This window comes from Thalassophryne amazonica, chromosome 4 (assembly GCF_902500255.1).
Source record: "Thalassophryne amazonica chromosome 4, fThaAma1.1, whole genome shotgun sequence".
Lineage (NCBI taxonomy): Eukaryota > Metazoa > Chordata > Actinopteri > Batrachoidiformes > Batrachoididae > Thalassophryne > Thalassophryne amazonica.
Genome location: NC_047106.1, coordinates 100024998 through 100051758, shown reverse-complemented (window position 1 = coordinate 100051758; position 26761 = coordinate 100024998). Strand labels below are relative to the sequence as shown.

At 42.7% G+C, this 26761-nt stretch overlaps 1 protein-coding gene across 1 annotated transcript in view; it reads left to right on the top strand.

Moving 5' to 3' along the window:
• The window catches only part of p4ha3 (prolyl 4-hydroxylase, alpha polypeptide III), an 82554-nt gene extending 68243 nt beyond the window's left edge, over nucleotides 1-14311 (top strand). The window contains exons 11-12 of the mRNA XM_034168351.1: nucleotides 2669-2765; nucleotides 14172-14311. Of these exons, the coding sequence (XP_034024242.1) occupies nucleotides 2669-2765; nucleotides 14172-14242 (168 nt within the window). The 3' untranslated portion in view covers nucleotides 14243-14311. The remainder of the gene's footprint in view (nucleotides 1-2668; nucleotides 2766-14171) is intronic.
• Nucleotides 14312-26761: the final 12450 nt, after the last annotated feature.

The following is a 26761-nucleotide window of genomic DNA, read 5'->3' as shown; positions in this document are numbered from 1 at the left end:
TACATAAATAACACTTTCCTGATTATACTACATAATAATCAATACAAATCCTGCTTTTGCGGGATTGTTATGGAGCACGATCCGTGGCTACAGCGCTGACTGCAAAGAAAGCGCTGCACGCCCTTTTCTCCAGACTTCGAGCCTGGAGCCAGAGCAGCACTGAGCTTAACTTTATGTGGTGTGATCGTTTTAGACTATGAAATTGATAATAACAACTGTAGTTTCGTCATTCCCTTAATTCGCCTGTGCTGCAATCAGGTTTTGTCGTCTCCATTCGGTTGTCACAATAAAATAAATACAGAAATACATTTAAAAAATAAAGAAATCTGACAGATTAGGCGTGTCTTATTAATTGAGCGAGCAAATATCCACGTCAAGAATTATTGACATGTGAAAAGAGAATACAGCGGTCCCTCGCTTTAACGCCCTTCACCTGTCGTGGCCTTGGAGTCTCGTGGAGTATTTAGTCCAATTTTGCATGCCTTTTTTTTTACAGTGTTCTGTGTTCTGCGTATCTGTTTATAAGAATCTTGTCGCCCAGAAGAAAAAAGAGCGCCAACAACTACTCATAACTGTGTTTGTCACTCGGAAACAGACACCTGCAGCCAGGTGTGAGTGGGAAAAGGCGTGGCGTCAGGCCGCAGAGGAGCGATCTGTGACATACTGGTCAGTCACTATTAATAATTTCTTATGTGTCTGACCTCGTTCGTTGATCGTTAAAATTAATTTGTTAGTTCTAAATGCCATCATAATTATTTATAGGAAAACTTGCTATTTTTATTTCTCAAACAAATGTTTGAGCCTGAAACAGTTTGGTATTATTTTCCTACTAAGGTTTGAACTTTGAGAGTGTTTACACACAAGAGAAAAGTGAGAAAATGTTCATGCCTGACTGAGAAAGTGTATAAACTGTGTAGTGAGGGGTTTTACAGCTTTGAAACATCTATAATAATTGTAAAAAATAACGCTGCCTAACGTCGCGGTTTTGCGTATTTCGGGCTATTTTTTAGAACGTAACTCCAGCGATTAATGAGGGACCACTGTAACACTTTATTGATTATATACTACAAAATAATTGATACGACGGCCGCTTTTGACGCTCTATTGACACACGTCGTGATTGGTGAAGTTCTTTTTCATTGCCGTCTTCCTGGCTTCCATGTCGTAAAATGAGGGTGTGTCTGAAGTGGAGTCTGAATATTTATGGGCGTGTTCATTATAATTATGGTCATTTCCACCTGTCGCATTTATCAAGATCACGTCAGGCGTACGCCAGAAATGGGCAGGTGCACACTGCTTGATACATGTCACGGCGACTTTGGTGTATTTCAAGTTTACACCGTAAATTTACGCCACAAGTGCACAACATTGATACATGAGGCCCATTGTGAGTTAGGTATTTAAAATGTTCAAAGCTTGGTTCACTGCGGCTGTCATGATATTTCTTACCACAACAGTGCTTTTGTGTAGTTCAGGTGTTGTCTTTAACAGGTTTATCCTTGCTCATGTTTTATTTTAATTTCCCTTCCTGTCTGGTTTATGCAGACAACAACTACAACTGATGAACTGACATGAAGCACAAAAGAACAAGACTTGATCCTTACAATATACATAACTGATAAAATAATAGGCTGATTGGATTTACAGCATAACATGTCTCTATCGTAAGAGTCTGACAACCCATGGGCCAGATTAGGTGCTCCCAACCAGTAGTTAAGAATACGCTTATTGATGTCATATATCCGTAACCAATGGGATAGTTTACCTTCTGGATGATAAACTAGGAAAGATATGCACAAGAAGGTGCATGAACCACATAATGTCTGTCAAATTTTGAAGCATATTTTACAAAGCCTGTTCAGGGTGTATGCCGCCTCTCACCTATTGACTACCGGGATATAGGCTTCAGCCCCCAGTGGCCCTTAAATGGAATAAGTGCATTGAGGAAATGAATGAATGAATTTTACAAACATTATGGTTCAGCAATAAGTCATGTTTTTCCATGACTTTCATCGATATTGCCTAAGTATCAATACAGAGTAGAAGATGTTTTTCTTTTGTCATAGTTATTTTCCTTTGTTAATGTCATAAGTATCTAATATACACATTTTAAAATGTGTTCTTCTGGTGAATAATTACAATAAGAAAACACAACATTTGCTAATTGTCAAACTAAGTTCAACTTCAGTGCACACATTTCATTGACACTGGGATAAGCGGTGGCCTAAAGCTCTGAAACGTACTTAGATAGCTGTAGGAGCAGTCCCCTAACTAGACGGTTCAGTGCTGGTGGGTAAAGTGAAAAATTAGCCGTGGTGTCACCCTCATTAACACTGTTGTAGTGCCTTTGAGCAAAGTCTGTGAAGTGATGTTTCTGTGAAGGCTCTCAGTTGTCCAGGTGGTTTCCATAGTAGAGAAGCTTGAATCTTCGACTGGACTGGGTTGCTCGCGTCAAGCAACCCAGTCCAGTCGAAGACTCAAGCTTCTCTACTATCTGTGAAGTGATCCAGTAATATGCCTGGCACATATTCTGTGGAATATCCCAGATTATTTTGTTTAATGTTCAGGTAACACACTGTTGCCGACAGAACCAAACCAGTGCCCATCAAGTCATTTTTAGCATTAGCCCCCTGCTTTAAAAGTAATACTGCTGATTTTGCATATCCAGAAAGCTGCCATCTTCTGGTGGAATCTGTACAGGAATGGTCAAGGAGACGGCGATACGCTGCACGCTGGCTGCCCTGTGCTTTTTGGAGACAAATGGGGTAAGAGCTTATGTCGTAGTGTAGCTTAGGTAAAATTTCCAAAACAATTGCTTATTTTTGTCACTAAAGCACCACATTTGACACTCATATTCTAAACTAAGTAATGTTTATTTTCAGATGTAGAGGCATCCTAGAGCTGACCTTTCATGACTTACAGCAGTCAATGAAGAATTACACAGGGGTCAAAATTTAAAAATGTTCCAATCATATTGAAAGGTATATTATATTATTTGTTTGATCATAAAGATTCCAAAAAGGTATAGTTTGGACTATATATGACTGAATGTTATGGATTTATGGCGTTAAAAACAGCTAAAAGAATGACATAGGTCAATTTCATTTTGTACACAGGTCAAAAGTTAAGTTGCTCCAATTTTGGTAGAAACCTATGCAAATTATTGGTTGAGTTAATAGGGTTTTAAAAATTAATACTTTGCACCATCTGTGTCACATCATTCGGTGTTTCGCTGTTGTGAATCTCGTGCCATCTTGCGGCCCGTGACTCAAACATGAGTTCGGTTTTAGCAGAGTTCCGGTTCAGGGCACAATGTAAACAACATATCGTGAAGTATGGACAACAAGACAACATTGGAGCACGACAGAAGTCCATCACAGGTGCTACACCTCCTTTCGATAAGCCTCTCAACTTCATCATCATAATTGTCCGTGAATTTGCTGGATCAATGCCATCCACATCCTCGTTAGCCATTGTTTACATGCACTGTGAGATGCCAAGACTCTGCTGGCACCGCAATCCATTCTGGGAAGTGCAGGGGGGCGCCAGGGGCATTATGGGAAACGCTAAATTACAGAATAGAATCCAATGGACAGCAACCTTGTTTGACCTTTACTTTGAAGACCAAGCATCCAACATAGACAAAACTATTCCATTTATTAATCCCATTAGATTAACCAATATTTTGCATCACTTTATAACCAAAATTGGAGCAACTTTAACTTTTGACCCCTGTACAAACTGGAATTGCTGGAATTGAATTGCATACCTTTTTGGAATTATTATGTTCAGACAAATGATATAGTATAGCTTTACCCCTGTAGGTCATTAGAGGTCAGCTCCAGGATGCGTCCATAGCTGAAAATAAGCATTAGTTAATTTAGAATATGTGTGCCACATTTCATGCTTTAGTCACAAAAACGCACAATTATTTTGCCTATCTGCTGCACTAATGCGTTCAGTGTACATCATTTAAACCACTGGCAAATCGCTTAAAGCCCTGTCAAACCTTGACAATTTAGCCAGCGTATGCCGACCGTATTAAAAATGCTGCATTCCTAACTTATATATAATATTTCAGTGAACTTACACCAACGACTGCGTATCATGTTGCCAGCATACGCAATTTACCACCAACAATAGTTCTACTTACACAAAGCGTGCCACAGTATATCACTGACGAGCACGTAGTGATCACACTACAAATCAAAAAGCACCTTGACACTTGCACAAATTTGATCCCCACGCCGGCACACAATCTGGCGTGCCAGTGAGTAAACCCATCGTAAACTGTGCAGAAACTGTGAGTGGCTGATTGCCAGTGCACAAAGAAAATTTCGAAATGTTCAAAACCTCTGGCACGCATTAATTTCGTGAACTGCTTATGAACATTGTGCAACCTATTCGAAAACACTGCGTGTCACTGCGTGTCATTCCGCGTAGGCATTTGAACTATTATGACAAGATGTTACATATATAATTTTCAATTTCAATTTATTTTCATTTATATTGCGCCAAATCACAACAGAGTTGCCTCAAAGTGCTTCACACAGGTAAGGTCTAACCTTACCAACCCCCAGAGCAACAGTGGTAAGGAAAAACTCCCTCTGAGGAAGAAACCTCAAGCAGACCAGACTCAAAGGGGTGACCCTCTGCTTGGGACATGCTACAAACATAAATTACAGAACAATTCACGGATGAATATACAAGAAATGCTATTGGGCACAGGACAGGAGGATCGCCAACACGAACACAACTCCCATCTCTGGATGGAGCTGCACCTTAAACAGAGAGAAAAAACAGAATCAGGCATCAGAAAGACAAAAAAATACTGTATAATTTGCCAGCATTAAACAACAAGAAAAACAGAGAAATACTGAGGTGATCGCCGGCCACTAGCCCTAAACTTCACTAAAACACTCAGAATTTAGGTAAAGTTGAGGCCGCAGCCCACTCCAATTACTAATAAATGAATTAAAAGAGTAAAAAGCGTAAAACAAAACTGTACCAGTATGCTAGCCATATGAAAGGGAAAATAAGTGCCTCTTAAGTCTGGACTTGAAAATCTCCACAGAATCTGACTGTTTTATTGACGCAGGGAGATCATTCCACAGAACAGGGGCATGATAAGAGAAAGCTCTGTGACCCGCAGACTTCTTATTCACCTTAGGGACACAAAGTAGTCCTGCACCCTGAGAACGTAAAGCCCGGGCCAGTACGTAAGGTTTAATTAGGTCAGCTAAGTAGGGAGGTGCCAGTCCATGAATAATTTTATAGGTTAGTAGCAGAACCTTAAAATCTGATCTCACTGGGACAGGAAGCCAGTGAAGGGATGCCAAAATGGGTGTAATGTGGTTGAACTTTCTGCTTCGTGTCAAAAGTCTGGCTGCAGCATTTGGAACCAGTTGGAGACCCCTAATGCTAGTCTAGTCCTAGTAATATTTCTAATGTGGAGTTCAAAGGACAACGAAGGATCAAAAATGACCTCAAGGTTCCTCACTTTGTCAGTGTGATGTATGACACACAAGCCGAGGCTGAGCGTTAACTGGTCAAATTGATGCCGATGTCTCACTGGACCAAGAACCATCATTTCAGTCTTATCAGAGTTTAAAAGTAGGAAGTTTCTAGACATCCAACTTCTCACTGATGCAAGGCAGTCTTGTAAGGTTTTTATGTGAACGAGATTACCAGCAGTTATCGGCATGTATAACTGAATATCATCTGCATAGCAGTGAAAGGTAATCCCAAAACACATCGACAACCGGGCACCAAGCCCTACGGGACTTCCTCCACCTGGCCACAGTTTCTAAGCTGATGCTAATTGGCTCGCTACCCGGCCCAACACTAACCTCATCTGGAGTGCCCGTAACATCTAACTCGACTGAGCTAAGAAGCTGCTCTAACTTACGGACACGGCTCTCTAAGAGAGCCACCCTATCTTCCAACATCACGCAGGATTTACGGAGGGTGTAAAGTAGAATTAGTAGTGTACTTTGTGCACTAAGAAATTCAAGAATGTAGTCAAGCAAACACGAGCTAACCAATAATGGATAAGCTAACCACTCCTAAGGCTCACACAGATGCAAATAAATGTATTAAAATTCACAGCAGTTACACTGAAAAACTAACAGAAATATTAAACATAAAAAAGCAGCAGCTTTAAAATACACTAAACAGTTAATTAACTAACAGGAGTGTAAAAAAATGAAATGAAAAAATGATGACGGGGGGTCTGAAATAGCTAACGCTATTTTGAGTGCCCAGCTCTCCACAATTTCTCTTATACTCACTCGACTGTTAAGCCACTGAAAGCCAAGATAGGCATGTCCCAACTTGTCCTCTAACACTCCAAAATGGAGTTGTTCTTTGTCTCGCTCCATCAGCGAATCCGTCGTGACGCGCGGCTTTCCATGACAAAATCTCTTGTTAAAAGTGAAATCTGCCGGAAAATGGCTGATGTCCAGCTCTTGTGATAACCAGAGAAATTGTACACGACGGTCCCGGATCGACACAGCCATCCGTTTAGAAATGAAATGGTGGTTTCTGCCTGTCGATCGCGGCTCGGAGCGCGGCGCACCATGTACCATTGTGGGCCATCCTTAAAGCGGTAGTAACACTCCGTAATCTCTGTGAAGCCCATAAAATTTTCACCGAAAGCCATGTGAATTTTCTGAATGGTTTCCAGCTGCCTGTCTCTAACAGTTTCTGAAAAAATTCTGATGGAAAAAAAGTCCAAATCATTCCGCCATTTCCTCGCAATGAAAAAACGACGAGAGGGGTGGACCAGTGCTCACTCAAAGCCAGCCCATAGGCGAATGACGCAACCGACAGGCATGAAAAAACTCACACATGCGCACGAAGGTTCAAGCTTGGCTGACGTAAAATCATATGAATCAAATCCATATATTTTTTGCATAAAATAAAAAAGTCGGATACTTTTCTCACACACCTCGTATATATATATATATATATATATATATATATATATATATATATATATATATACACTCAACAAAAATATAAACGCAACACTTTCGGTTTTGCTCCCATTTTGTATGAGATGAACTCAAAGATCTAAAACTTTTTCCACATACACAATATCACCATTTCCCTCAAATATTGTTCACAAACCAGTCTAAATCTCTGATAGTGAGCACTTCTCCTTTGCTGAGATAATCCATCCCACCTCACAGGTGTGCCATATCAAGATACTGATTAGACACCATGATTAGTGCACAGGTGTGCCTTAGACTGGCCACAATAAAAGGCCACTCTGAAAGGTGCAGTTTTATCACACAGCACAATGCCACAGATGTCGCAAGATTTGAGGGAGCGTGCAATTGGCATGCTGACAGCAGGAATGTCAACCAGAGCTGTTGCTCGTGTATTGAATGTTCATTTCTCTACCATAAGCCGTCTCCAAAGGCGTTTCAGAGAATTTGGCAGTACATCCAACCAGCCTCACAACCGCAGGCCACGTGTAATCACACCAGCCCAGGACCTCCACATCCAGCATGTTCACCTCCAAGATCGTCTGAGACCAGCCAACAGCTGCTGAAACAATCGGTTTGCATATCCAAAGAATTTCTGCACAAACTGTCAGAAACCATCTCAGGGAAGCTCATCTGCATGCTTGTCGTCCTCATCGGGGTCTCGACCTGACTCCAGTTCGTCGTCGTAACCGACTTGAGTGGGCAAATGCTCACATTCGCTGGTGTTTGGCACGTTGGAGAGGTGTTCTCTTCACGGATGAATCCCGGTTCACACTGTTCAGGGCAGATGGCAGACAGCGTGTGTGGCGTCGTGTGGGTGAGCGGTTTTCTGATGTCAATGTTGTGGATCGAGTGGCCCATGGTGGCGGTGGGGTTATGGTATGGGCAGGCGTCTGTTATGGACGAAGAACACAGGTGCATTTTATTGATGGCATTTTGAATGCACAGAGATACCGTGACGAGATCCTGAGGCCCATTGTTGTGCCATACATCCAAGAACATCACCTCATGTTGCAGCAGGATAATGCACGGCCCCATGTTGCAAGGATCTGTATACAATTCTTGGAAGCTGAAAATGTCCCAGTTCTTGCATGGCCGGCATAATCACCGGATATGTCACCCATTGAGCATGTTTGGGATGCTCTGGACCGGCGTATACGACAGCGTGTACCAGTTCCTGCCAATATCCAGCAACTTTGCACAGCCATTGAAGAGGAGTGGAGCCCAAGTATACAAGATCCCATCAAGGTACCATTTCAGTAGAACTGTAGTGCCTGAGCTGTATGAGGCAATGAGAGGTGAGCTGGTCCAGTCACTCAAGGCAGCTGATGGAGGTGTCATCAACCTCACTACTGATCTCTGGACCAGTAACCACAATGCCCATGGATACCTCTGTATAACTGGGCACTGGTGTGAACGTGTGGGTGAATCATCAGTGCAGAGGAAAGCAGGGCTGCTAAATGTTGGTTTGCTGAACACTGAGCACACAGCAAACAACATTCTGTACTGCCTGAAAGAAAAGATGAGAGTCTGTTAGACAACCTGTTAGAGTGACGTTTGTTGTGTCAGATAATGCAGCCAATATAGTGACAGTTCTAAGTGAATTTGGGCACATCTGTTGCGTGTCCCATACGCTTCACTTGGTGGTGATCAACGCACTGGAGCAGGACATAATTGTGACATCCCTTCTGTCCAAAGCCAGGAGCATCTCTGGCGATATTCATCACTCAAGCAAAGCCAACAACAGACTACATGAGCTGCAAATACAGTTGAACCTCCCCCAGCACACTGTCATAACAGATATAAAAACAAGGTGGAACTACCGTATTTTCCGGACTATAAGTCGCACCAGAGTATAAGTCGCACCAGCCACTTTATCCATTATAAAGAAAAATAAACCATAAATAAGTCGCACTGGACTATAAGTCCCATGGACATACAGGTATGTTAACATGAAAAGTTCAGATGATAATATTGTGACGGCTACCGTTTTCGGATGCATATTTCACCAGTCATAACTTGTAATCTGCAGAGTATGATTTTCTTTTTGGTGGCATTTTTTCAGGCCTTCTCCATTGTCTTGTTAAGTTATCAGTAACGTTGAAATTTTTATTTTTCTATGGTAGTCAGAAGTCGCAGGAACAGTCACACAAGCCTCGAGTGCCCTCTCATGAGCTGCATTTTACCTACAGATATGTTTGTATTTTGTGGACCACATTGCGACCCGAACCATGCAGCACCTACCTGCGCAGCTCATGACCACCCAGCGGTGTCGATCCAGCTCCTTCCAAGTGCAGACGCTAATCCTCCGCCGTCGCTCAGTGCTCCCATGCAGCTCTCGGCGTCAACTCTGCTCACACTGATATCCAAGGGTTGAAGCTGTTTTGTTAGCCGTCCCAGAATAAACACCATATTCGTCTGCTTCAAACGCTTTTCACAATCATCGACGCCAGCTCCTTCCACGTGCACATGCTAATCCTCCGCCGTCGCTCACCCAGTGCTCCCACGCAGCTCTCAGCGTCAACTTAAACACTCTGCTCACACTGATATCCAAGGGTTGAAGCTGTTTTGTTCGCCATGCCGGAATAACAGCAAGCACTGTGTTCGTCAGCTTCACATGCTGTGGGTGAGGTGAGGAATACGCGTCCAACGTTCTGTTCTCTGATTGGTTATCGTGACCATCGTGACCTGTAGGACGGCCGCCATACTACAGTGTCCATGATGCATTGCATTTCCTTTTCCGGTGGCCATTTTAAAACATAGATCGATTCTGTCACGTAAAATTGTTTTGTTACAGTAAATTAATTGAGATCCTACCGGTATATTTTTCATTTATAAGTCGCACCGGAGTATAGGTCGCACCCCCGGCCAAAACATGTAAAAAAGTGCGACTTATAGTCCGGAAAATACGGTATACGTTCCACATGCTCCAGCAGCTGGTGGATCCTAGCCATGTGGAACAACTGGTCTTCATTAAAGTAAATGAAGATCTGAAAAACAGAATAGGACTATTTGGTCAGTAGAACAATCTCTCTCTCTCCCTCCCTGTCACACAGTCACTCAGTCTCACACACACACACACACACACACACACACACACACACACACACACACACACACACACACACACACACACACACACACACACACACACACACACACACACACACACTTTAATCAACATTATTTAACTTTGTGTGGAAAAAAAACGTGTGTCAACAATCGAATAACTTACCTACATCTTATGTCCCGCGCATGCAGGACATATGAGTTCTACGCTGGCATACGTTGAAAACACTGTGCATGCCCAAACTTTTTCGACGACCTCGCCATACTACGGCGTATATCAGCATGCTTCATTGTGCTCTTAAAATATACAACAGTTGCCCGAAACTTTTTAGATGTATGCCAGCGAATGCCAGCGTTTTTAATATGCTCGGCATACGCTGGCTAAATCGTCAAGGTGTGACAGGGTTTTACCGATACAGAAAAAGAGAAATTTAATGCAATTGATGAGACACACGTTACTTTTAAAAACATATGAATTCCTGTTTCTATAACTGAAAAAAGTGAGTTTTGGACCAACCTAATGAAATACTTGCTTTTGAATTCACTCCACGTGGACTGCAGCGGTGGGCCAGTCTGGACCAAAAAGTCCACGGCCAAATTTTTGTCCCAGTCCCACCCTGCACATCTCAAAAATAACTATCTGTTGCCACCAGGTGAGGCATGGGCTTTCCCTTGGCATCCTCTAGCCACTAGAGTCCTCAAATTGGAGTCACCCGCATGTAGGATCACGCCCAGAGAAAAGCACCACATAGCCAAAATGTTGTAGTTCAGGTTCCCACTCAGTAAACATTTTCACGTGTCCACCTATAAGTGCGTGTGTGTGCATGTGTGTGTTTACATTTGTAAAATCTACAATGACGCTGAGACACCATGACATTTTTGTCATGATTGTCTGATTCCCCTAATGCTCGCCCCCCTCCCCCCACCCAACTGTTGCTATGTGACAGTCAGAGCACATCTGGTCTGTATTATACAAATATTTTACAGAGTACACTTGAGATTTGCTGTCTTTATTTGTTTTTGACGTCAAATTATCAGAAACAGATGTACAGTTGTGGTCGAAGTTTACATACACTCATCATGGTTATGAATGTCACGGAAATTTGGGGCTTTTAATGATGTCTTTGAACTGTTCTTTTGTCAGGGTGGAAAGACTGTACAATATACATACTTAATGACTTTAAAAAACAAGAGTTGGGTGCACAAGTTTTAATTTATTTTGGATCTTCTCGAATCCACACAGAGTCAAATATCTACATATACCTCCACTATATTTGGTTAAATGCCCCTTAGCAAGCTGCACCTCGACCATATGCTTTTAGTAGCCATGAACAAGCTTCTGGCATAATTCTGGCTTCATATTTGACCACTCTTCTTGGCAGAATTAGTAGAGTTCATTTAAATAGATGTTTTCACCCCATTGTTTACATCTGGGCCATTCGCGCGTGCCTACCATTTTGCGCAAAAAAAAAAAGACGGTCATGAGATGCGGATGTGTAAACTTGACCTCTATGACGACGAAAAAAAGTTAAATATAGAGACACGTTAGATCCAGTTTCTAAGGAGAGATATGAGTGTAAGCTGAAATTAATCAGCAGAATCGATCCTTACGAGGACTTGACTGGCGGAGAATGGTCCAAAGACAGAGACGGATTTGCTGAAAATACTTATCTTATATTGTTAACTGTCTTGTGAATGGTAAAAGTTCTTGCACATTGGAACAGTTAAAAGCCTACAAATCTCTGGAGGCGTACAACCAATTAATTTGCGGCTGGGTGAATGATGTCAGCCATGCAGCAGTAAACAAGAGCCTTCTTCTTGCTAAAGAAAATGTTCATAGTTTACTTGTGAATAGTTTTGATGTATTGATATATTGAATATTTGTTCAGTGAATAATTTTAATTTTATAGTTTTGGTGTCTATGAATGGTCTTTTTTTGGGCTATGAAAGGTCTGTGTCCGGTTACCAAAAGTGTGTGTGTGGGGGGGGGGGGGGGGGTCTTGGTATTAAAACAAATTAATAACAAATACAAGATATATTGTATTTCTTCTTACCCGAAACGAAATGATCTGAGCACACTTTGGAGTTCTTGGAAGTCATAAAGTCTTTTCGGTTGAAGCGAGCGTTCGTCGTTGTTGACTAAGTTCCTCTGTCCTCTCGCCCTTGGTTACATGTACTGCTGGTATTGACAGAAATTTACGCTTCACTGGGTTGTCGGAGTGATTCCGACACCCATTCACAACACGGGTATGAACCATTGTTATCAGAAACTGGCAAGAATAAGATATAATTGCACTTATCGCGGCTAAAGACTGCCCCGAAAAATGCTGCCGCTCATGGAATGTTGGGATACGATGATGTCATGTGAAAACAATCTATTGGTTGCTTTCCTGGCACAGAGTCATCTTTTAACTGTAGTTCACAAATTTTCAGCAGGACTGAAGTTGGGGCTTTGGTTATGCCATTCCAGAAGATTAATATTAAATCAAATCAAATCAATTTCATTTATATAGCGCCAAATCACAACAAACAGTTGCCCCAAGGCGCTTCATATTGCAAGGCAAAGCCATACAATAATTATGGAAAAACCCCAACGGTCAAAACGACCCCCTGTGAGCAAGCACTTGGCGACAGTGGGAAGGAAAAAACTCCCTTTTAACAGGAAGAAACCTCCAGCAGAACCAGGCTCAGGGAGGGGCAGTCTTCTGCTGGGACTGGTTGGGGCTGAGGGAGAGAACCAGGAAAAAGACATGCTGTGGAGGGGAGCAGAGATCAATCACTAATGATTAAATGCAGAGTGGTGCATACAGAGCAAAAGAGAAAGAAACACTCAGTGCATCATGGGAACCCCCCAGCAGTCTAAGTCTATAGCAGCATAACTAAGGGATGGTTCAGGGTCACCTGATCCAGCCCTAACTATAAGCTTTAGCAAAAAGGAAAGTTTTAAGCCTAATCTTAAAAGTAGAGAGGGTGTCTGTCTCCCTGATCCGAATTGGGAGCTGGTTCCACAGGAGAGGAGCCTGAAAGCTGAAGGCTCTGCCTCCCATTCTACTCTTACAAACCCTAGGAACTACAAGTAAGCCTGCAGTCTGAGAGCGAAGCGCTCTATTGTGGTGATATGGTACTATGAGGTCCCTAAGATAAGATGGGACCTGATTATTCAAAACCTTATAAGTAAGAAGAAGAATTTTAAATTCTATTCTAGAATTAACAGGAAGCCAATGAAGAGAGGCCAATATGGGTGAGATATGCTCTCTCCTTCTAGTCCCCGTCAGTACTCTAGCTGCAGCATCTTGAATTAACTGAAGGCTTTTCAGGGAACTTTTAGGACAACCTGATAATAATGAATTACAATAGTCCAGCCTAGAGGAAATAAATGCATGAATTAGTTTTTCAGCATCACTCTGAGACAAGACCTTTCTAATTTTAGAGATATTGCGCAAATGCAAAAAAGCAGTCCTACATATTTGTTTAATATGCGCATTGAATGACATATCCTGATCAAAAATGACTCCATGATTTCTCACAGTATTACTAGAGGTCAGGGTAATGCCATCCACAGTAAGGATCTGGTTAGACACCATGTTTCTAAGATTTGTGGGGCCAAGTACAATAACTTCAGTTTTATCTGAGTTTAAAAGCAGGAAATTAGAGGTCATCCATGTCTTTATGTCTGTAAGACAATCCTGCAGTTTAGCTAATATTAGCTTGCTTTAATCAACCCACAACCAGTTTTGATGTGTTTGGGATTATTGTCCTTGACCTAACTCTGGCCAAGTTTCAACCATCTAGCAGTTGATTTGAGATGACGCTGAAGAATTTGGGGGTTGTCCCCATTCTTCATTATACTATACACTTTGAGCAATGCACCAATACCACTGCTAACTAAACAGCCCCACAGCATGATGCTAATACCACCATGTTTGACACCTTGACATTCAAGCCCATTATGAGTGTATGTAAACATGACCACAACTGGAAATACTGCACCCTAAATATGTGCAACATTTTTAGACAAGTATTTGAATGGTAATGAAAATACATGACAGATTTTCTCCCTCCTTTTTAAAAGATATTTTAACACAATATGCAAATTTCTTTATATTGCAGTTGCAAACAAATGGATCCATGAGTATGGCCAAGAATTCCAACGTCGCTGCAGCCTCAATCCTGAAGAGTGAGAGGGGAGGAGCAAAAGCTGGGTGCCTTGGCTTCAGCCAGTTTGTAGATTTCTGAGGCAGATTTGTGGGCAGAAACAAAATGAGGGAGCCAGACACTGAGCTCACAAGCAGGAGAGGTGAAAGCTGTAAACGGCAGCTTGCAGCTGGCTTTGAGCCCCCAGGGAGTTTGGAGCACACAGATCCTGTTTCAGAATTGCACGGCTGCTGGTGCAGTATTAACTGACAATGAGCTAAAAAGATGAAGTGTTTCTTACTTCAACTGCTCACTTACTGCAGCTGGAGACAGGCCTCTGCCTTCAAACACTGCTGGCTTCACGAAACGTAGCAACACTGCTGATGTCTGCAAGCACTTTGCAACCAGATGTCTTATGCAACTCTTCTTCTATCCTGCCAGAAGTGAAGATGATTTCATATACTTAACACATTTTAGATTTCTTCAGATTCTCAGGGGTTTCTTTTGAAAGGAGTCAATACAAAAGTTTATAAAGATACCTAATATGCTGGGCTGACATGAAAGGAAAGATGCAAAACCTTATGCACAGTCACAGTGTGCCTGCAATGATACAATGGATAGTAAATGCTTCCTTTTAGCTTGAATAAAAACTGCTTTTAAATTGGTTCTTATTATATTCATACACCTTTTCTGTAATACAGGTCACCAGTTGTTAAAAATACATACAGAGGTGCTTCTTCCTAATTATAGGGGCAACACAAACAAGAAACAGTAGCAATAACAGTGACAGTAACAAATCAGCAGCAAAGGCAGCGATCACAACAAAAATACAAACGGAAGAGGGGGATTTTCTTAAAAAGAAGACCTGAAAGTTCAGCTGCAATTTTCCAGAAGGTACATTTAAGATGCAAGCCTAGATGTGATGTTTTAGTGAAAGAATTATTTACTTTTATTTACTTTTTGGTGGTTTCTTGTGGCATCTTGAGCCACACCCCCTTTCACAAAATCCCTTCCACAGTTTGCAGCCAGCAAGCAGAGCAGCCAGTATGACATTTCAGCACACACACAGACGTGGTTCCTGAGTCGGGAAACTCTGCAAGTTGTATTGGAAATTTCCGATCCGTGAATTATGTAGGTATCGGAACCCGATACCGATATTGGTTCGGATCAGCCCCATCCCTACCAAGTGTGAATTATGTGAATGTACCTATGTGAGTGAGTGAGTGAGTGAGTGAGTGAGTGAGTGAGTGAGTGAGTGAGTGAGTGAGTGAGTGAGTGAGTGAGTGAGTGAGTGAGTGAGTGAGAGAGCGCTAAAAATTGGTGTGATAAGGGAGATGATATAAATTTCAATTCAGTTTCAATTTATTTTCATTTATATTTAATTTTTCCTTACCACTGTTGCTCTGGGGGTTGGTAAGCTTAGACCTTACTTGTGTGAAGCGCCTTGAGGCAACTTTCTTGTGATTTAGCACTACAACCCCTGCCAATAATTATGGAATCACCGGCCTCGGAGGATGTTCATTCAGTTGTTTAATTTTGTAGAAAAAAGCAGATCACAGACATGACACAAAACTAAAGTCATTTCAAATGGCAACTTTCTGGCTTTAAGAAACACTATAAGAAATCAGGAAAAAAAATTGTGGCAGTCAGTAACGGTTACTTTTTTTAGACCAAGCAGAGGGAAAAAAAATATGGACTCACTCAATTCTGAGGAACAAATTATGGAATCACCCTGTAAATTTCCATCCCCAAAACTAACACCTGCATCAAATCAGATCTGCTCGTTAGTCTGCATCTAAAAAGGAGTGATCACACCTTGGAGAGCTGTTGCACCAAGTGGACTGACATGAATCATGGCTCCAACACGAGAGATGTCAATTGAAACAAAGGAGAGGATTATCAAACTCTTAAAAGAGGGTAAATCATCACGCAATGTTGCAAAAGATGTTGGTTGTTCACAGTCAGCTGTGTCTAAACTCTGGACCATGGCCTGCAAATAGTCCGGATCTTAATCCAATTGAAAATCTTTGGTGGAAGTTGAAGAAAATGGTCCATGACAAGGCTCTAACCTGCAAAGCTGATCTGGCAACAGCAATCAGAGAAAGTTGGAGCCAGATTGATGAAGAGTACTATTTGTCACTCATTAAGTCCATGCCTCAGAGACTGCAAGCTGTTATAAAAGCCAGAGGTGGTGCAACAAAATACTAGTGATGTGTTGGAGCGTTCTTTTGTTTTTCATGATTCCATAATTTTTTTCCTCAGAATTGAGTGATTCCATATTTTTTTCCCTCTGCTTGGTCTAAAAAGTAACCGTTACTGACTGCCACAATTTTTTTCCTCATTTCTTATAGTGTTTCTTAAAGCCAGAAAGCTGCCATTTGAAATAACTTTAGTTTTGTGTCATGTCTGTGATCTGCTTTTTTTCTACAAAATTAAACAACTGAATGAATGAACATCCTCCTAGGCCGGTGATTCCATAATTTTTGAAAGGGGTTGTATATACCTCGTTCACAACTTGACTGGTGGTTGGCTCTCACTGCGGTATTGTATCACTTCCTGTTCCGGAGCACAGCGGTGTTTTGCTGTATCTGTTAGCTGTTTAATCTGCGCAGTTAGATTGATCTAGTTAACTAGATAACGATTTGTTTCACAGTGTAATCTTCACGTGCCTTAACTAAAGCACTCCCTCTGCTGAATCACCTCTAAATTATTTACACATTATTCACTTTGCGTGTTTTTAGGAATCCGCTAGCTTAGCGCAGCTACTAGCTCTTAGCCGGTTTAGCATGGCAGCTTCTCCTGTCTCTCCCGCACTTTTCTGCTCTGGGTGTGAAATGTTTAGTTATTCCTCGGCCTCCTTTAGCAGTAATGGTACTTGTAATAAGTGTAGCTTATTCGTAGCTTTGGAGGCCAGGCTGGGCGAATTGGAGACTCGGCTCCGCACCTTGGAAAATCCTACAGCTAGCCAGGCCCCTGTAGTCAGTGCGGACCAAGGTAGCTTAGCCGCCGTTAGTTCCCTCCCGGCAGATCCCGAGCAGCCGGGAAAGCAGGCCGACTGGGTGACTGTGAGGAGGAAGCGTAGTCCTAAACAGAAGCCCCGTGTACACCGCCAACCCGTTCACATCTCTAACCGTTTTTCCCCACTCGGCGACACACCCGCTGAGGATCAAACTCTGGTTATTGGCGACTCTGTTTAGAGAAATGTGAAGTTAGCGACACCAGCAACCATAGTCAGTTGTCTTCCGGGGGCCAGAGCAGGCGACACTGAAGGAAATTTGAAACTGCTGGCTAAGGCTAAGCGTAAATTTGGTAAGATTGTAATTCACGTCGGCAGTAATGACACCCAGTTACGCCAATCGGAGGTCACTAAAATTAATAATGAAACAATGTCAGACTCTGTAGTTTTCTCTGGGCCCCTCCCCAATTGGACCGGGAGTGACATGTTTAGCCGCATGTTCTCCTTGAATTGCTGGCTGTCTGAGTGGTGTCCAAAAAATGAGGTGGGCTTCATAGATAATTGGCAAAGCTTCTGGGGAAAACCTGGTCTTGTTAGGAGAGACGGCATCCATCCCACTTTGGATGGAGCAGCTCTCATTTCTAGAAATCTGGCCAATTTTCTTAAATCCTCCAAACCGTGACTATCCAGGGTTGGGACCAGGAAGCAGAGTTGTAGTCTTACACACCTCTCTGCAGCTTCTCTCCCCCTGCCATCCCCTCATTACCCCATCCCCGTAGAGACGGTGCCTGCTCCCAGACCACCAACAACCAGTAAAAATCTATTTAAGCATAAAAATTCAAAAAGAAAAAATAATATAGCACCTTCAACTGCACCACAGACTAAAACAGTTAAATGTGGTCTATTAAACATTAGATCTCTCTCTTCTAAGTCCCTGTTAGTAAATGATATAATAATGGATCAACATATTGATTTATTCTGCCTTACAGAAACCTGGTTACAGCAGGATGAATATGTTAGTTTAAATGAGTCAACACCCCCGAGTCACACTAACTGCCAGAATGCTCGTAGCACGGGCCGAGGCAGAGGATTAGCAGCAATCTTCCACTCCAGCTTATTAATTAATCAAAAACCCAGACAGAGCTTTAATTCATTTGAAAGCTTGTCTCTTAGTCTTGTCCATCCAAATTGGAAGTCCCAAAAACCAATTTTATTTGTTGTTATCTATCGTCCTCCTGGTCATTACTGTGAGTTTCTCTGTGAATTTTCGGACCTTTTGTCTGACTTAGTGCTTAGCTCAGATAAGATAATTTTAGTGGGCGATTTTAACATCCACACAGATGCTGAGAATGACAGCCTCAACACTGCATTTAATCTATTGTTAGACTCGATTGGCTTTGCTCAAAATGTAAATGAGTCCACCCACCACTTTAATCATACCTTAGATCTTGTTCTGACGTATGGTATGGAAATTGAAGACTTAACAGTATTCCCTGAAAACCCCCTTCTGTCTGATCATTTCTTAATAACATTTACATTTACTCTGATGGACTACCCAGTAGTGGGGAATAAGTTTCATTACAGTAGAAGTCTTTCAGAAAGCGCTGTAACTAGGTTTAAGGATATGATTCCTTCTTTATGTTCTCCAATGCCATATACCAACACAGGGTAGAGTAGCTACCTAAACTCTGTGAGTGAGATAGATTATCTCGTCAATAGTTTTATATCCTCATTGAGGACAACTTTGGATGCTGTAGCTCCTCTGAAAAAGAGAGCCTTAAATCAGAAGTGCCTGACTCCGTGGTATAACTCACAAACTCGCAGCTTAAAGCAGATAACCCGTAAGTTGGAGAGGAAATGGCGTCTCACTAATTTAGAAGATCTTCACTTAGCCTGGAAAAAGAGTCTGTTGCTCTATAAAAAAGCCCTCCGTAAAGCTAGGACATCTTACTACTCATCACTAATTGAAGAAAATAAGAACAACCCCAGGTTTCTTTTCAGCACTGTAGCCAGGCTGACAAAGAGTCAGAGCTCTGTTGAGCCGAGTATTCCTTTAACTGTAACTAGTATTGACTTCATGACTTTCTTTGCTAATAAAATTTTAACTATTAGAGAAAAAATTACTCATAACCATCCCAAAGACATATTGTTCTCTTTGGCTGCTTTCAATGATGCCGGTATTTGGTTAGACTCTTTCTCTCCGATTGTTCTGTCTGAGTTATTTTCATTAGTTACTTCCTCCAAACCATCAACATGTCTATTAGACCCCATTCCTACCAGGCTGCTCAAGGAAGCCCTACTGTTGACCATAAAATTTTATTACAGAGATTAGAGCATGCCATAGGTATTAAAGGCACTGCGCTGCGGTGGTTTGAATCATATTTATCTAATAGATTACAATTTGTTCATGTAAATGGGGAATCTTCTTCACAGACTAAGGTTAATTATGGAGTTCCACAAGGTTCTGTGCTAGGACCAATTTTATTCACTTTATACATGCTTCCCTTAGGCAGTATTATTAGACAGCATTGCTTAAATTTTCATTGTTACGCAGATGATACTCAGCTTTATCTATCCATGAAGCCAGAGGACACACACCAATTAGCTAAACTGCAGGATTGTCTTACAGCCATAAAGACATGGATGACCTCTAATTTCCTGCTTTTAAACTCAGATAAAACTGAAGTTATTGTACTTGGCCCCACAAATCTTAGAAACATGGTGTCTAACCAGATCCTTACTCTGGATGGCATTACCCTGACCTCTAGTAATACTGTGAGAAATCTTGGAGTCATTTTTGATCAGGATATGTCATTCAGTGCGCATATTAAACAAATATGTAGGACTGCTTTTTGCATTTGCGCAATATCTCTAAAATTAGAAAGGTCTTGTCTCAGAGTGATGCTGAAAAACTAATTCATGCATTTATTTCCTCTAGGCTGGACTATTGTAATTCATTATTATCAGGTTGTCCTAAAAGTTCCCTGAAAAGCCTTCAGTTAATTCAAAATGCTTTGCCTTGCAATATGAAGCGCCTTGGGGCAACTGTTTGTTGTGATTTGGTGCTATATAAATGAAATTGATTTGATTTGATTTGATATAAATGAAAATAAATTGAAATTGAAATATAGCGCCAAATCGCAACAAAGTTGCCTCATGCTGCTTTACACGAGTAAGGTCGAACCTTACCAACCCCCAGAGCAAGCACAGGCGACAGTGGTGAGGAAAAACTCCCTCTGAGGAAGAAACCTCAAGTAGACCAGACTCAAAGGGGTGACCCTCTGCTTGGGCCATGCTACAGACATAAACTACAGAACAATTCACAAAACGAATATACAGGAAATGCTGTTGGTGCACAGGACAGGAGGGCCGCCAGCACAAATACAGCTCCCATCTCTGGATGGAGCTGCACTTTAAACAGCAAAAAAACAAAATCGGGCATCAGACAGACAAGAAATACTGTATAATTTGCCAGCATTAATCCACAAGAAAATCAGAAGAAATACTAAGGTGATCGCCGGCCACTAGCCCAAAGCTTCACTAAAAGACCCAGAATTTAGGTAAAGTTGAGGCCGCGGCACACTTCGTTTACTAATAAAATTAATTAAAAGAGTAAAAAGCGTAAAACAAAACTATACCAGTATGCTAGCCATACAAAAGGGAAAATAAGTGCGTCTTAAGTCTGGACTTGAAAATCTCCACAGAATCTGACTGTTTTATTGATGCAGGGAGATCATTCCACAGAACAGGGGCACAATAACAGAAAGCGCTATGACCTGCAGACGTCTTATTCACCCTAGGGACACAAAGTAGTCCTGCACCCTGGGAACGTAAAGCCCGGGCCGGTACGTAAGGTTTAATTAGGTCAGCTAAGTAGGGAGGTGCCAGTCTGTGAACAATTTTATAGACTAGTAGCAGAACCTTAATCTGATCTCACTGGGACAGGAAGCCAGTGAAGGGATGCTAAAATGGGTGTAATGTGGTCAAACATTCTGCTTCATGTCAGAAGTCTGGCTGCAGCATTGTGAACCGATTGGAGAGCCCTAATGCTAGACTGCGGTAAACCAGCAAATAGAACATTGCAGTAGTCCAGTCTAGAAGAAATAAACGCGTGGATCAGGGTCTCGGCATCAGCCATAGACAGGATGGGACGAATCTTCACTATATTTTGCAGGTGGAAGAAAGCAGTCCTCATAATATTTCTAATGTGGAGTTCAAAGGACAATGTAAGATCAAAAATTACCCCAAGGTTCCTCACTTTGTCAGTGTGATGTATGACACACGAGCCTAGGCTGAGCGTTAACTGGTTAAATTGATGCTGATGTTTCACTGGACCAAGAACCATCATTTCAGTCTTATCAGAGTTTAAAAGTAGGAAGTTTCTAGACATCCAACTTCTCACTGATGCAAGGCAATCTTCTAAGGATTTTATGTGAACAAGATTACCACCAGTTATCAGCATGTATAACTGAGTATCATCAGCATAGCAGTGAAAAGTAATCCCAAAATGCCGTAATATGTGCCCAAGGGGTGCCATATAAAGGGAGAAAAGCAGGGGGCCTAAGATGGACCCCTGTGGAACCCCAAATTTCATGTCGCTAAGGTTAGAGGTAGTGGTACTGTACAAAACACAGTGAGAACGACTGGTCATGTATGACATCAGCCATGCAAGGGCACTCCCAGTAATCCCAAAATGATTTTCCATCCTATCAAGTAGAATATGATGATCCACGGTATCAAATGCAGCACTGAGATCTAACAGCACCAGAACCGTAGTGGTGTCTGAATCCATTGTAAGCAGAAGATCATTCACAACTTTAGTGAGAGCCGTCTCTGTGGAAATATATTTGCCAAAAGCAGACTGCAGTGGCTCAAAGAGATTATTCTCAGTAAGATAGTCCACAAGCTGCCGAGACACCACTTTTTCCAGAATTTTAGAGCAAAATGATGGATTTGATATCGGCCCATAGTTTTTCAATACACTAAAATGTTCGAGGCAAATTCTTTGCCTTGAGGCTTCGTTTAACGCTATAGTACATACGCCAGGCCTGTATGTGGCGCTGTAATGCTCCCATAAAAAATACAGAAGAAGACCTTAGCACTAATCAATGTAGCGGGCGATGCTACAAGTTTGCAAAGCCCAGGCAGAGGGTTTGGCAAAGCTCTCAAAGCTCTCAAACTGTTGTGTGGGCCGCTGAAGAGGAGGTACTGCTGGCCCACCACCAGAGGGCGCCCTGCCTGAAGTGCGGGCTTCAGGCACGAGAGGGCGCCGGAGCAATCGGGAGTGGCAGCTGTCACCCATCAACAACACCAGCTGTCACTCATCATCATCAATCACATCTCCATAAGAGCCGGGCAGCATCTTCACCTCACTGCCGAGAAATCGTCTACCGATTCAGGTAAACCTCTCAGCCTGTATCAACAACAGTAGTAACGTATTTGCTTCTGTGTGTGACATTGCTTTTGCAGACAATCCTGTTTGTAAGTAAGGAGTAGTCGGGTGTTTGGGGAGTTGGCGTACTCCGCTCCTCGGTTAAGGACTACTGAGTCTTCCAACAGGTTCTGCACGTAATCCTGGAACATTGTGATTGTGAGGTGGAGGTGTTTTCCACCGTTGTACTGAACTGTTTGCTGGGTGTTCACACACCCACCATCACCTGTCTGTTCTTCCTGCCAGCAGTACCCGATCTGACAGCCGGAGGCAGTGTCCACCTGGGGACCCAGCGCTCGGTGGCGCCGGGGTTGCTTCGGGTCCGGTGGAAGTGGAAGGCGTGTGGGATCCGGCTCTTTTCTGGACGGGCATCTTCTATCCTCGAGCCTGCCCACACATCACTGTGACTAATTTGACTGTTGATCTCAATTGTGTTGTCTGTTGCTCTGTTGTGCACATTCACAACATCAAATTGTTATATTTTTGGCTTATTCCATTGTCCGTTCATTTGCGCCCCCTGTTGTGGGTCCATGTTCCTACACTTTCACAACACAAACTCTTAATATGAAAAAATTAATAACCTGGCAAAACAGCGAGAGGAACACCCTAAACTTAAAAATCTGCATGATGGCACAGCAACATTGTGCCACTGCTTAGGGCCCCGTCCCAGGATTAATTGCACATGAATTGAATATACAAAGTACGGGCATTCCTTGTCGTCCGCAACAAAAATGGCCAAAAATGACAAATGTCCCAGCATGAATTACGGATATATTAATAATGTATAGCTAATATATGATGAACAATCATGTGTACAGCAACTGCACTGCGGTCATAAAAGAAGTGCACTCTGGCCTTCGGTATCACTATTCACACCAACAATACAGCCTGTGGAGCATTTGCTGGACTTGGACAAGTTGATTAGAGTAAACAAGCAGCGAACAGGGCGAGTGGTGATGTCAGCGGATTGCATCAGAGCGCAGCTCGTCTGAACGATTATAACAAGAAGTTAATTCTGTTATAAACATAGGAATAAATACTGTAACAGCTGCAGAGAAGAAGGAAAAAAACACGCAATTGTTTTATCAAGCCTTGACAATGTAAACAAGTCAAATAATTACCTTTTTAGATGGATCAAAATGCTTTCTGCAGCTTGTTAGCCGTTCGCGTGCACGGCCCAGCTGCAGCTTCCTCTGTGATCAGGAGGTAATTAGAGCTGTTTTCAACAGCCAATTTGCAGAATAAAATGATTAATCCGCCAGCAAATTATTATTTTATATATGCAGCATCCAGCGCAGAGCACGTGGCAGCCGGTAGAACAAAGAACAGCGTCTAGCTGTGAACACAGCGCATCTGATTTGCATCCGCCACAAATCAGATGCAAAGCAGACGTAATAAAAACGCTTTATTCGTGGCCAATCTGTATGCAGTCGCTACAACTTATTTTAGTTTGTGATGTGGACATGATGGGCATGCAAAATATCCATTTTACACACTGTCCCAGTCCGCTGCCAAGCCGCAAATCACTGTCAGCTGCGGATATCAGCAGATGACGCGAATATACAGCGCATAGATTATGTATTGTGTATGTACTGAGTATGTATGGAGTATGTAAGCAGCCAAAATTTTGTGCGAAAATCCTCACAATAGAAAAACGTGCCTCTGCGGATAATTGCGGACATGTGCGGGTGTCGGCCAACTCATACAAGCATGTTTTATGCATATTGCGGATGTTAAGCGAATATGAGCCAATTTTGTGCGCAATCCATACGCAAATCCTCCTAAACGCTAGTGGGACCGGGCCCTTAGGGAGAGCCCTGCCACTACTGATATTGCTTAAAAACACAAAGGTAGTTTTTATCCGATTACTCGATTAATTGATAAAATAATTGATAGAATATTCGATTCCAAAAATATTCGATAGCTGCAGCCCTAGTCAGCACCCTAAGATGGGATGCAATGACGGGAGCTCTGGCACCAAGAATACATTTAACGTCAGCCAGCGTCTGTAACCTGACTTTGCGGGTGATAGAATCCCCTATCACTAAAGTCCGGTGTTTCGGCCTGGGCTCAGAGAATTCACATCAGGCACTTCCAAGGGGGAACTGAATCACAGTTCGCAGTGGCGAGTGTATCGGGGTACCACAACCGGGCACCAAGCCCTACGGTGTTTCCTCCACCTAGCCACAGCCCAACACTAACCTCATCTGGAGTGCCTGTAACATCTAACTCCACTGAGCTAAGAAGCTGCTCTAACTTACGGACACAGCTCTCTAAAAGAGCCACCCTATCTTCCAACATCATGCAGGATTTATGGAGGGTCTAAAGTAGTTAAAATAGTGTACTTTGTGCACTAAGAAATTCAATTCGACCTAGCTAGTGAATGCTAATCGCTAGCGATTCACAACAGGACTGTAGTTAAATAAGGTTCAGAGTCAATACACTTAACAACCAGAAGAGTGCTAAACAGAAATAAAAGAAACGTATACAACCGTGTAAAGTTCAGAAGAGCGTCACAACAGCAAACAATCCGTTAGAAGCAAGTTGCCAGATCTTTGAGCCAGTGTCAGGCGTTCTCAGCCAGGAAACCAGTGAAGAGATGCCAAAATGGATGTAATATGGTCAAACTTTCTCCTTTGTGTCAAAAGTCTGGCAGCAGCATTTTGAACCAGTTGGAGACCCCTAATGCTGGACTGCGGTAAACCAGAAAATAGAACATTACAGTAGTCCAATCTAGGAGAGACAAACGCATGAATCAGGGTCTCAGCATCAGCCATAGACAGGATGGGACGAATCTTTGCAATATTTTGCAGGTGAAAGAAAGCGGTCTGTTGTGTGTTGGGGGGTGTGGCTGGATATTTTGGTGTTCTTTTCTTTTCTTTGCTCTCCAGGTGGCATGAGAACTGATTTGTCTGTGGAGAAGGTGCTGGCTGAAGAATCCTTCACCCTCATCAACATCATGTGCAGCACCTGTGAATGGTGCTCACATGCAACCTTAAAGACTTTCAGCTGAAGCAGATAATTGGATGGCGTTCTGCATTTAAGTCATGTGTGATTCAAGCAGAACTGCCGGGAACTCGACCTTGTGATGTTCGTTTGTGAGACGCTGAGGACCGCGCCTGGGTTTGACACATCGAGCCCGTGAAGCAAGGAAGGGTGAGGGACACATGCTGTCAGCACACATCAAAGGTGATTAAGTGTTTGACTAATTGTTGATAGTAACTTGGTATTTTGTTACGCAGTATACTTGAATTGTGATGAGGATTGTGCAGCTCGCTTCTCACTGCTGTGGCATGCGGACAAGTGGTCCTCCACCTGTTGTGAGAAGCTGCTCATTTGCATAAAGCTTAAAATACAGACCTGCATGTGTTGCTGATAGTGTGTGTCTTTTGAAGGATATTAGTTGTAACTGCTAACTTACCTCACCTCTTCTATGCTTCGCAGAGAGTCGGTTTGTCGTGTCCACCTGGGGGGTGTTTGGCGGTGGTAGTGGGTCCAGGAGCGCCGGGCTTCGATCCTTTTGGGCGCTGGAGAGCGTGCCAGCCTTCACTCCACCAGAAGGACGCTATTTTTGTTTTTACACTTTTTATGCACCAGCGGGTGAAATAAATATATTGTTTTTGGAACCGCTTTTCTGGTTATTTGTAGCGCTGGGTTCCATCTGACGCAGGTCCGCTCTTCAACCCGCGTCAACACATAACAGTAGTTCCCGGCCATTCCATAATGGACCCAGCGGCAGAGGCGGTTCCTTTTGCCGAAAAAGTTCAAGAACACTTAGAGAAAATATGGGAGCAATTACAGCATCTCGCAAACCAAATTAAACAAACAGACGCCCGTGTTACGGAGCTTGCAGCGCAAGCCATTTCGCTTCCTGCTGCTCCAGCTGCGGCACCATCGATACTGGTGCAGATAACTCCGTCACCCAGAGATTCGGCGTCCGAACCGATTGTTTGTCGTCCGGAGCCTTGTACGGGAGATGTCGAAGCCTGTGTGGTGATGCAATGTTCTCTGGTTTCTGCTCAGTCAGGTTGGAATGCCGCAGCTTTACGAGGAATGTTTGTAGATGGGTTAAATGAGTCATTAAAAGACGAGCCGGCAGTCCGTGACGAGCCAAACGATTTAGATGAGCTAATATCGTTGGTGATTCGTCTAGATCAGGGGTAGGCAACCTGTTCCAGA